Source organism: Convolutriloba macropyga, chromosome 6, assembly GCF_964194025.1.
Source record: "Convolutriloba macropyga chromosome 6, txConMacr16.3, whole genome shotgun sequence".
NCBI lineage: Eukaryota > Metazoa > Xenacoelomorpha > Acoela > Convolutidae > Convolutriloba > Convolutriloba macropyga.
Window position 1 is genome coordinate 38,620,456 of NC_134473.1, and position 13,447 is coordinate 38,633,902.

A 13,447-nucleotide genomic window follows, 5' to 3' on the forward strand; every position below is an offset into this window, starting at 1 on the left:
CATTTGGGATCTGTTATTACCTGAATAAGCTAAAAGAAGAGAAAAAGAAACACAAATACACCACTCACAATTTTTTTTATGAAAACGCATATTGTCCACAAACAAAACATCAGTTACGACATAATATCAGTAGACATGTGTTTTATGGAATTCGAGGAATTGTATGAGACCTCTAGATGACGAGAATAAGTTACAAGTTGACGAAAAGAACAAAAAAAACTGAAAAGTTTGAAAAAGCTTTGAACATTTTCAATATCATACTTTTTAAGACTATTGGCTATAAACTGACTGTTTCGGGTAACCATATTAAATTAATCGTCAATTACAATTTTATGAGACCGGTCAGAATTTTACGGCTGCATAAAAATAAAAAAAATGCAAAAACAGCAAACTCAAGAAAACTAAGCGAGAAAAGTGTCAACGCCATCAGAGAATGAACTTTTCAGTATAATCTCTTCTATTTTTAATTAAATTTTTAACAGCAGGGTGATTGTTTTTATTGTTACAAAATGACTTGAAAAACAACAAACAGGGAAATAAGCAAAAACAAGAACTTCGCGGCAGAAACCCAATATATAAATTTAAAAGAACCCAGTTACAACGTCAAAGTGCAATCAGATGAAACCTTAACTACACAAATTTAGTTTTTCCTAACTATAAAGCAGATGGATGTTTTTTTTTTCAAAATGAGATTAGGTAAAAAAAGTCGACATAGAGAAGAAAAATGAGGTTAAAGTCAAAGATCAATCAATCTTAAACCAAATAATTTCAAAAGTCTAAAAAATCTTTAGCTTGTAACGAAATAATTCTTGATAAATTTACTTTAAAATCAATCTGAAAAAAGGGGACATGTCTTTGCTTACACTAAGCCATAGGAACGGACTAATACGCAGAAAATCTCAAAAAGTTACGAACAATTTAAAAGACGACGCAGAAAATCTCAAAAAAGTACGAACAAAAACACAAATTATCGAAGCCATTAAAATCATTAGCTATTATATGAAATTTAGGTTATATTATTTCAGTTTTCCCTTATACTAATTCAGCTAAAATTATACTTGAAGAGTAAATAAGTTCGTTCATTTGGGCCACATTTGGGATCTGTTATTACCTGAATAAGCTAAAAGAAGAGAAAAAGAAACACAAATACACCACTCACAATTTTTTTTATGAAAACGCATATTGTCCACAAACAAAACATCAGTTACGACATAATATCAGTAGACATGTGTTTTATGGAATTCAAGGAATTGTATGAGACCTCTAGATGACGAGAATAAGTTACAAGTTGACGAAAAGAACAAAAAAAAACTGAAAAGTTTGAAAAAGCTTTGAACATTATAATATCATACTTTTTAAGACTATTGGCTATAAACTGACTGTTTCGGGTAACCATATTAAATTAATCGTCAATTACAATTTTAGGAGACCAGTCAGAATTTTACGGCTGCATAAAAATAAAAAAAATGCAAAAACAGCAAACTCAATAAAATTAAGCGATAAAAGTGTCAACGCCATCAGAGAATGAAAAACAACAAACAGCAAAATAACAAAAACAAGAATTTCGCGGCAGAAACTCAATATATAAATTTAAAAGAACACAGTAACAACGTCAAAGTGCAATCAGCTGAAACCTTAACTACACAAATTTAGTTATTCCTAACTATAAAGCAGATGGATGTTTTCCAAAATGAGATAAGGTAAAAAACCGACATAGAGAAGAAAAATGAGGTTAAAGTCGAAGATCAATCAATGTTTCTTAAACCAAATAATTTCAAAAGTCTAAAAAATCTTTAGCTTGTAACGAAATAATTCTTGATAAATTTACTTTAAAATCATTCTGAAAAAATGGGACCTGTTTTTGCTTAGAATAAGCCACAGGAACGGACTAATACGCAGAAAATCTCAAAAAGTTAGGAACAATTTACAAAAAGACGCAGAAAATCTCAAAAAAGTACGAACAAAAACACAAATTATAGAAGCCATTAAAATCATTAGCTGTTATATGAAATTCAGGTTATTTTATTTCAGTTTTCCCTTATAATAATTCAACTAAAATTATACTTGAAGAGTAAATAAGTTCGTTCATTTGGGCCAAATTTGGGATCTGTTATTACCTGAATAAGCTAAAAGAAGAGAAAAAGAAACACAAATACACCACTCACAGTTTTTTTATGAAAACGCATATTGTCCACAAACAAAAACATCAGTTACGACATAATATCAGTAGAGCTGTGTTTTTTGGAATTCAAGGAATTGGATGAGACCTCTAGATGACGAGAATAAGTTACAAGTTGACGAAAAGAACAACAAAAACTGAAAAGTTTGAAAAATCTTTGATTATCTATAATTTAATAATTTTTAAGACTTGTGGCTATAAAATGACTGTTTCGGGAAACCAAATTAAATTAATTGTCAATTATAATTTTATGAGACCGGTCTGAATTTTACGGCTGCTTAAAAAAATGCAAAAACAGCAAACTCAAGAAAATTAAGCCAGAAAAGTGTCAACGCCATCAGAGAATGAACTTTTCAGTATAATCTCTTCTATTTTCAATTAAGTTTTTAACAGCAGGGTGATTGTTTTGTTTGTTACAAAATGACTTGAAAAACAACAAACAGCAAAATAAGCAAAAACAAGAATTTCGCGGCAGAAACCCAATATATAAATTTAAAAGAACCCAGTAACAACGTCAAAGTGCAATCAGATGAAACCTTAACTACACAAATTTAGTTTTTCCTAACTATAAAGCAGAGGGATGTTTTCCAAAATGAGATCAGGTAAAAAGTCGACATAGAGAAGAAAAATGAGGTTAAAGTCAAAGATCAATCAATGTTTCTTAAACCAAATAATTTCAAAATTCTAAAAAATCTTTAGCTTGTAACAAAATAATTCTTGATAAATTTACTTTAAAATCATTCTGAAAAAATGGGACCTGTCTTTGCTTAGACTAAGCCATAGGAACGGACTAAATACAAAGAAAATCTCAAAAAGTTACAAACAATTTACAAGAAGACGCAGAAAACCTCAAAAAAGTACGAACAAAAACACAAATTATCGAAGCCATTAAAATTATTAGCTATGAAATGAAATTTATGTAATTTTATTTCAGTTTTCAATTATACTAATTCAACTAAAATTATACTGGAAGAGTAAATAAGTTCGTTCTTTTGGGCCACATTTGGGATCTGTTATTACCTGAATAAGCTAAATGAAGAGAAAAAGAAACACAAATACACCACTCACAATTTTTTTTATGAAAACGCACATTGTCCACAAACAAAAACATCAGTTACGACATAATATCAGTAGACATCTGTTTTTTGGAATTCAAGGAATTGGATGAGACTTCTAGATGACGAGAATAGGTTACAAATTGACGAGAAGAACAACAAAAACTGAAAAGTTTGAAAAATCTTTGATTATTTATAATTTAATAATTTTTAAGACTATTGGATATAAACTGAAAGTTTTGGGTAACCACATTAATGTAACCGTGAACTACATTTTTATGAGACCGGTCAGAATTTTACGGCTGCTTAAAAACATTAAAAATGCAAAAACAGCAAACTCAAAAAAATTAAGCGAGAAAAGTGTCAACACCATCAGAAAATGAACTTTTCAGTATAATCTCTTCTATTTTCAATTAAATTTTTAACAGCAGGGTGATTGTTTTCATTGTTACAAAACGACTTGAAAAACAACAAATATAAACAAATATACTAAAGCCACGAAGATATTAAATTCAATAGTTTTCAACGGAATTAATTAAACACGCTATGTTCTGAATCGGTGGAATAGCAATCATACGTTTCGTTCATAGGTCATCGGTAACTAATCACAATAAGTCGTATGGCAATGAAAAATTTATGAAAACCACGAAACTTTTGAGAAAACCCATAGTGTCAATGTCATAAAATTCAATAGCTTTCAACGGAAGGCATTTAAAACGCTCAATTATGCCTAGATGATGTGACAAAAAAATTTTTGTCATTAAAAAGTTATCATAAGACATTACAACATGTCATTGACTATGAAAACAACAACAAATACAGGCAAAATTCAAAAATTCAGAAGAAAAGTGCGAGAAGAAAGTGTCGAAGCCATTTAAACCATAAGCATTTTTCTCTGAAAAGTTTTTCTACGATCCATTGAACGTCTTCTCTACGCCAATGGGAGCTGTCAATATTAGGATAATGTAATATGATTTCAAAAGTAGCCAAAATTATTAACAAAAATATCCAAAAATTATTTTAAAAAATTATGAAAACTCGTGCGCCGAAGTCAAAAAACTAACAGTTAGAAGACAAAAACGCCAAGTAGATAAATCTGTTTTGAAGTAGAAAGAAAAGCGGTTCTGTCATTACTGAGACCGACTTACAGTTCACGGAAAAATGTTCAAGATTGATTAATGTTCAAAAAAACTTTTCAAAAAACTACTTTTTAAAGACTTATACAGCCATTAAATTCAATAGCTTTCAACAGAAGTCAATGAATACGCTGAGCTATGACACGATGTGAATACAAAAATGTTTTCATGCATATGTAATCAATAAGACATCAAAAAGTGTCTTATGACTCTGAGAAAACAAATACAGTCAAAAACCAAAAATTCTGTAGAAAAATGCGAGAAGAAAGTGTTGAAGCCATTTAAACCATCCTTTTTTTCTGAAAACTTTATCTATGATCTTTTGTAAGTCTTTTCTAAAACAATTGTAGTCATCAATATTAGGATGACGTGATAAGATTTCAAAAGTATCCAATAAAACGAAATGTTCAAAAATTTTTTAAAAAAATTGAAATCTTGTGGCATTGAACACGTATAACCAATAGTTTTTTGCTAAAACCGCTAATGAGATTAATTTTGGTTGCAGTAAGAAGGAGTGGGGTCCTGTTTTTACTGAGATTAACTTACAGTTCACAAAAATATGTTTATAATTTACTGATATTAAAAAAATATTCGAAATTTGTTTTCAAAGTTTTAACAGCCATTAGCTCTCCACTCACAGCACTAGATAGGTTGAATTACTGCTCATTACAAAATCTATTGCACCTTTAGTCAACAATTTTATGCCATAGGATTCTAAAACTTTGGTAATTTTGAAATTAAGAAAACTGAGATACGAATCCAAAAAAAAACATGCGCGATCCCTTGGAAACGAAGTTTTCGTTCATTGGGCTTCATTTTCTTGTACATAAGGTTTTTCGTTAATGGAACCTTTATATTAAAAGTTACTAGATTCTAGGTGACTTGAAAAGACAAAAAATGCAAAACTTTCGAAAAAATAGAGCTCCTAAACATAATTCGATTTTTTTTCGATATTAAACTTCCCTCTGAGACTAGAACTAGTCTTTTTATCGCATTTCGTCTATTAAAAACCAAAAATTGATTTATTTTATGGCGTGAAATCTAATTTTGAAATAAATTTTTCGTAGAAAAAATGTTAATTCGAATAAAAATTACGGTAAAATTGAACAAAAGTGAACCAAATATCCCGTGTTCACACAAAACGTCAATCCTCGATAACTCTTCGAAAAAATGAAATTCAAAAAAATCTTTTTAATTTTGAATTCTACGCTGGATGAGCTTTTCAATGATGACACTCACATTTCTCTACGATGAATATATCGGTCAGCCAAAATTGACTGAACAAAAAAAACCCATTTGATTATATAGTTCCTCCCCCCACAAGTGGGTCGGATCAATCAGACCGAATCTTCAACACGATACATTTCATGCCAGATAAAAATTCACACGAGGCCAGATGATTATCTGCAAAAACTGGTTGTCTTGCAAGATGTTTCAAGATAGGCATGCTGAATAAAACAAAGAATAGCAAGAAAAATAAAACTGTTATGAATTTACTTAGTGCCACGCTGTTTGACTGTATAAATCTAGCATAAAGTTTCATGTATCCCACTACAAATACGCAAACTTTTCTCATATAAAACAAGTTTTTGGTGGTAAAATTTTTCATGTGAAATAAGGTAAACAACTATGGAAATAATCTAGGCAAAAATCACAAAAATTTTGATTAAAAATGACACATATTTTAGAAAAAAATATGCAACTGCTCAATCAAGTTATAAAACATATTTCAATGAAATACGTAGCATTCCTCTACTAGCCCACTATTTTGCTGAACAATCCTTTTCAACGAAATAAATCGCTATGGAAGTGTTTTGGACCCAAAAACCTGGGGAGAAAAACAACCTGGGGAGATCAGTAAATTTGAAAATTGCCCTTTAATATTATTTAAATTGAAACCTTTACAACTTCAAAGCTGAATGCTTTTTAATTTCAAAGATTAGGCCCAGTCACATAAAAATGTGGCAGAAAAATTTCTAAACATTTAAACAATGTTATCAAAAGTATTATCAAATCTTCACGGGAAAGTTTAAAATTGTTTGCTGAGTTTACTTTATCTTCCCCAAAAAATTATTCATCCAGGATAAGCAAATTTCAGCTAAATTAGATCAAATGCTGGTTTCACATGTGATCAAGTCCTAAACATCATTTATACTAATGTGGACCAAGTCAGAGTAGTTTTGAAGAAACATTGAGAGATTTCGACGTTTTTTTCGCTGAAGTTTCAAAAAAAACAAAAAATAGTTTAGCTGATAGAAAATTAGTGATCCGTCAATAGATAACGGCAAAAAAATTTAGCTCAACTCTTTTTCTACTTTTTGCAGGTCATCGTCATATCAATCTTATGCCACATGACAAATTCTCTCACCCACAGAGCGCCCACCTCTTATCTCAAGTTTACAAACCAAACTAGATCTAAAAAGCTGATGTGTGATATCCAGGATATTCTGGTACCAAAATCAGTTAAAAAAACGATTAACAGCAGTAGAAAGATATCAAAACAGACCGTTTCTTATTTTTACTAACATCGACATCCCAGCTGATGGTAATGTACTTGCACCAATTTTACAAATAGTAAACAACATCTTACAGGTTAGTTTGAATCCCGACGAAATCTCGATTGCCCACCCACTAAAAAATGGAAACATTGCGCCTATTATTGTTCAATTTTTGTATTTGCAACAAAGGGACATAATTCTGAAACGTGCTTCATGGTTAAGAGGTCTGAGAAATTTGATGGGGAATCCTATTTTCATTCATGAACGACTGGCGAAAAAGGATGTTATCATTGAAAAAAAAGCTCGAGAACTGGACATTCACTATAAGATTAGGAAATCACACTTATGGGCTTTTGATGGTGAAAGATATCAACCAGTTGATGAAATCAGCGAGCTCCCGGTTTATCAAAGGAGACAACAAAAGAGTTTGCAAACTGTACAAAATGGTACTCCATTCATGAATAACAAAAGAACCTATGCTTTTGCGCCTGATATGGACGCAAAAAACAATAGAAATGATATACCAATGAACAAAAAACAAAATATGTACGGTGTTTCATTTCAGTGAAACAAAAGTTATGCATCAAAAAACTAAAATTCACAGTCTTGCTTGTTAATATCCGGTCTCTAAACAAACACCTTGAGGAACTTCAGGTTTTTTTGCAAACATTTGAGTCCCTACCAACTGTGATTTGTCTTGTTGAAACTTGGATACAAGAGGGTTCTCATGAAAAACACTTCAATATATCAGGTTATCAGAAAATAATTGCTAAAAACAGGTTGGGAATTGGTGGAGGAGTAGCCATGTTTTGCAGGGAGGATATTCTTCTGTTAGATAGCTTTCCAGCGAACTATGATGAGAGCCTTGGTATAAAAATTAGAACAAATAACGAAAACTATACTTTGATTACATACTATGTTCCCCCTGGGTTCAATAAAAATCAGTTCTTGACTGAATTTGACAGCTATCTTGAGACTAGGGTGGACGCGAACCAAAATCTTATTATAAGTGGAGACTTCAAAATAGATCAGCTATCTCTGACTCCAATAAAAAAGCGATTTGAAGATGTTATCTCTAGTAACGGTATAAACCTAATGGATCCGGGTATAACTAGAGAAACGTCGACAACAAAATCATCCCTCGATTTTTTTTTTGACAAATATCAACAAAAATCAAAATCATTGCATAGTAATTTCTATCAGTTACGACATCACAGATCATTATCCAGTATTTTTCAGTCCAACCAAAAGGATGATTAAACCCAAGATAAAAGCATCCAAACGTCGCAGTATGTCTGCCTTCAACAACAAAATACTGTTTGAAAAATAAAAAAAGGAACTGGAAAACAATTTATTCATATTTCAGAACAACAATACGGATCAATCTTTCAACGCATTTTGTAACTGTTTACATTTTGTAGTCGACAAACACCGGCCTTTGGTTGAAATAAAACAAAAGAAAAATAGGAATCAATGGGTCACAAATCGATTAAAAAATCTTTTTGCGAAGAGAAACAATGCAAGAACAAAATGGTTGAGAACAAAAAACAACATCGATAAAAATAGATATCTTCAACTGAAAAGCAAAAGCACTCAAATCATGAACGACACAAAAAAAACTTTTCATACAAAACAAAATTTAAAATTGTGGTAGGGACTCAAGGAAAATGTACAAAATCATAAACAAATTGATAGGCAGGAACAGAAGAAGTGATGTGAGTTATAAGCTTGTTTTCAATAATATTGGAATTGATGACCCCAGTAGCATAGCTGATTATTTCAATGAACATTTTGTAAATGTTGCAGATGAAATAGTAAGCAAATTACCTCAAAGAAGCTTTCCTTCATCTAATTATGCTGAAGAACAATCTATGATGCTACATGAAACAAATGTAGTAGAAGTGCTTTCACAAAAAGCCAGTCTACAAAATTCTTTTGCGCATGGTGTGGATCTGATCACTATTACCTTCATTAAGAGATTTGACAGAACATTAGCCCCATTTTTAGTTAATTATATCAACGAATGTTTTTTGAGCGGAGTTTTCCCAAATAGTCTAAAATGAGCAACTATCCAACCGCATTTCAAAACGGGATCAAGAACTGATGCCAATAACTATCGACCAATTTCGATTTTGCCGTCTTTTGGAAAAATATTTGAAAAAATTATGAAAAAAAAATTCTCAACTACATAGAGAAATTCAAAATTCTTGATGAAAATCAGTTTGGTTTCCGTAATCTGAGATCACCAGTTGATTCACTCGTAATTGTAGTGGAAAATATAAGGTTGGAAAAATAAAAAGGGAACAATAGCACCACGGTCTTGCTAGGTTTGAAAAAGCATTCGACACTGTTAATCACTCGCTGCTGTTGAAAAATTAGAAAACTTTGGAATTAGGGGTCAGGTTTTAAGCTGGTTTTCTTCATATCTCAAATCAAGAACACAGTGTGTTATACGTAAAAAAAAGAATATCGAAAGAACTAACAGTAAAAAATGGAGCTCCTCAAGGTTCTGTTCTGGGTCCTGTATTATTTATACTGTACTTTAACGACTTTTCGGACGCTTGTAAATTATCCACTCCGTGTTTTTTTGCCGATGATACCAGCCTCCTTTTCAAAAGCAGACCAACCTCTGAAGAATTAATTACTGAAATTCATTCAATTTCACATTGGCTACATCAAAATAAATTGGATTTAAACGAGTCAAAAACTTTTGTAAGGACTTCATTTGAAACTAAAGCAAACACAAACATTCAGGATTGCCCAATTCAGAAGTGCAATACCAACAAATATCTAGGAGTAATTTTAGACGCAAATTTAACTTTCGAAGAACATGTGGAATCCATTTGTTTGAAATTAAAGAAGTGGATCGGAATAATTGCAAGGCTAAGGAGAACTTGCAGTTGCAACACCATTTTGATGTTCTACAAAACTACAGCGGTACCAATTTTTGAGTATGGACTTCTTATTTATGGTGGAACAACGTTGAATAAGCTTCAAAAAATTGAACGGTTACAAAAGAAAATTTTGAGAATTGTCTTTAGAAAGAAACCAAGTGACTCCATCTCTGATACTTTATTCGAGTTCAAAATTTTGACAATTTGTGAATTATACATAAAACATCTGCTTTCATTCAGCCTTAAATCATACTTTGGGTTACATTCAAACAAAATGATGAATGAAATTTTGACCGCAAATCAAAATGTTTCGTACAATACTCGCTCGAAAACCACTCGCATTATATAAACAAAAACGTCAAAAAGATTTTCAACTCGGACATCTCTGGGTTATCGCGGTAGAATTTAGATAAATTTTCTACTGAAACAAAAAATACTACCTCAGCTTGAACAAGAGACCATGTCCTGTATAAAAGTTAAAAATTAGTCAATGCACTTCAATATAGCTTGATCATTCAAAACGATACGTTAAAAAAACTTGTCTTTAAATAAAATCTGGGCGCTTAATTAAGATACGTTAGTATTTGCAAGCGTCCACTCCTGATGAAAATTTGGATTTATGGATTTTTAATTGCGGATTCTGCTGTGTCCACAACTTCTGCGTGCTTTATAAATTAACAGGAGAAATTCAAATTCAAATTCAACAGTCAATTTATAAATAAAGTCTATCAAGAAGTGACGCCATACTTTTGCATGTCATAGCTAATCTAAAATTTGCTTCATATTTTTCACACATACTGATTTTTGATTTTTCGTATATTTTCAGTTACGATTTTTTTTTCAACTTTAAACTTTTTGAAATCGAATCAAAGTACACAACACAATTCTCAATGAATATCAGTGGAATTTCTGTTCTTAAGATAGCAGAAGATCTACCTCATACACAAATATGGTAATTTGAAAAAAAAGTTTTTATTTGGTTTCTGGTCCGAAGAGAAGGAAACTATTCTGAAAACATTGGCGTTGCCGGGATTAAAAACTATAATGGCTAAAGTCAAATTTGCAGAGACAATCAGAATATTCGAAAAAAAATGAAGAGAAATCCAAGGCCACTTGGTGCAATGGTTGAGGATAGTTCTTTGGGTAATCTGGTTCTTATTGACATTCCTTCCTTAGATGAGGCTGTTGCTATTTAGAAGTACTTACCCCTCGGCCCCTGCTTGTGCAGCTTGTCCTGATGCTCCAACTGCACTGGCTGCCTTCATTTTCACGACTATCTTGACCACAATAACAACAACCACCACCACTATCGCCACTCCAGCCACACATAATACAGCTATCACTATTGCTGCTATGTGCACTTCCATTCCAATCAACTTCTCCGCTGAAATGGTACACCACCTCAACTTTAAACATTTACTTCGGTTTAACTTAGAAAGGGAACTTTTACCTTTGTGCTCTCCAACCCAGGTCTAGGTACAGACTTATGAAAAGACAATGCGCAACCAAAATGTACTATGAAAAGACCATACTCGACTCATTTCAGCTATGAAAAGACTTTAGATCGACTTTAAGACATTCTGGACTTTAAGACATTGGCTTGACCCAAAATTAAGACTTTAGCTCGACCCAAAATTTTTCAAAAGATTTTTGCTCGGCCCAAAATTAGGGCTGGACGTTAGCTCGACCCAATGTAGCGAAAACCTAGGTTATCAGTTGCACACATTAGAATCCCCCGATCGCATCTATCTTAATACATAATGTCGTGCTGTGAAAAGGCACATTTTTTGGAACGGGGGCATAGCGTACTGGTGGGAGGAAACACATTCGAACAAAGTTATTGTTTATTAAACAAGTTACAAAACAAATCCATGGAAAAATTTTTGGTCCGGATTCAAACTCAAAAGAATCTTGCAAGAACCTTGCAAGTTTTTCGATTCTGGAAATTTTGTGAGTATTTTTGGCAGCTAACACAAACTAAAAACCAAGTGATTAGATTTTTACAAGAATTTCGATCAACCGAAATGATTTTTATTGTTATGTGGTATTATTTTATGTTATTTTGGAGAGTTTTTTGAGCCTCATTTTGTACCTAAAGCTCTGTTTAAGTCTCCTATAATCTCTTTATGTAACTCTGGTACTGCCGTTTCCAAGCCCGTATTTAAAAAAAGAGTAGAGTAACACAACAGAACATCCCTGAAATTTTCAAAAATCGGTTTTTGAATTGACCGGAGAAAATTTACGCTACAAAACCTAATTCAGAAGCTTTCATAATTAGAAACTTTAATTCAGGTATCTTTTTAAAAATTTCTGCAGGATTAAAGTGTGCTTGAATTTTTAAAACAAAATTCTAAATTTTTCATGTTTTTGCAAACGCTTACGTGCTTACTGTATAAGACTATAACATTTCAAGTTATTGCAGCAAAACTATAATGGAATTTATCAGAAATCATCAAGCAGGATTAAATAAATTTCACATTCAAGATAAAAACAAATTGCCTTACATTTTACTTGGCTCAAAAGAAGCACATAACTTTTCAGGGGTGATTTTATGATTTTAAATTAAACTAGTTAGCATTTTTTCTAAAGTCGTATTTTATATCACGTCAATTTGAAGTGAAGAAATATCAGAACTGCTTTCAAGAAAACTGTTGTAAACTGCACGCAAATCCATTATGATCCACTCGTTTGGTTACTGATTTATCTAACTTAATCTGCTTTATTTTTCAATTCTCCAAGTACAAATTATCTAGTTTTTTGAGAAAAAAATTTTTAGTTGAGTGTCGCGCACTCTTAAAACAATGATGTACGTATTCGTTTTTTTATTATCTCCGATAATCTCAATTTCTACAGGATATAATATAGTACATTTATTTGTTCCGCATTGTGTAAGAAGTCAAACGGAATTAAAAGACAGACCGATGTGATATTTCAAACAATTAATCAAATTGGAGTTTTAATTTTCTCAAAGTTCTAAAAATTTTGATTTTGGATCCTTTTAAATTTTCATTGTGTCAATGCAGCATATTCGAAAGCCTACAGATAATCAATTGTGATATGAATAAAGATTTGTTATAAAACATGCAAATTCAGTCAATTACAGTAGGAAACAGTTTTCGAAAAAAATTTGGAAAAGAAAATAATCTTTATTTTTCAACTCTGCCAGCTTGGATTATAACCAGGATGAGTTATAAATTAGTGCTCAAGCTGGTTGCATGAAATTTGACTTTGACTAATTAGGTCTCCGAAATTGACCGTTAACACATTCTTGCTGTATTTTTCAACACTTTTTCAACTTGTTCCGAGAAAAAAAAATCTGCTGACGTTTTTTTCATACGTTTGTTTTGATTTCCTGCCTTCATAATAGTATTGCTTAGAGACTTTAAGTTGGATAAATGGCCATAAGCACTGAGAGAGCCTGATGAAGTGAGCAAGAAAAGAAGCGGAGAGAAGCTTCCAGTTCCATTTTAAGTGCAGAAAACGAGGTTACCTTGTACAAATTTTGTTATGTTGTATTGTAATGTATTCATAGTAAAAGATTTTAAATGTAAGATTTTAAGAGATTCATAAAGACAACTTATTTGTGAAGGCCGAGCTTAGCTAAAGTTCCCATATTTGTTAAGCAAATAAATCCAGCTCTGAATTGGACATATGTTACTCAAACTTTGGTGTACGATATATTTAA

General features: G+C 31.8%; 1 protein-coding gene across 1 annotated transcript in view; it reads right to left on the reverse strand.

Annotated features, from left to right (window-relative positions):
• The window catches only part of LOC142341666 (uncharacterized), a 159,122-nt gene that overhangs the window by 12,792 nt on the left and 132,883 nt on the right, over positions 1–13,447 (reverse strand). The window contains exon 43 of the mRNA XM_075392792.1: positions 10,969–11,146. Within this exon, the coding sequence (XP_075248907.1) occupies positions 10,969–11,146 (178 nt within the window). The remainder of the gene's footprint in view (positions 1–10,968; positions 11,147–13,447) is intronic.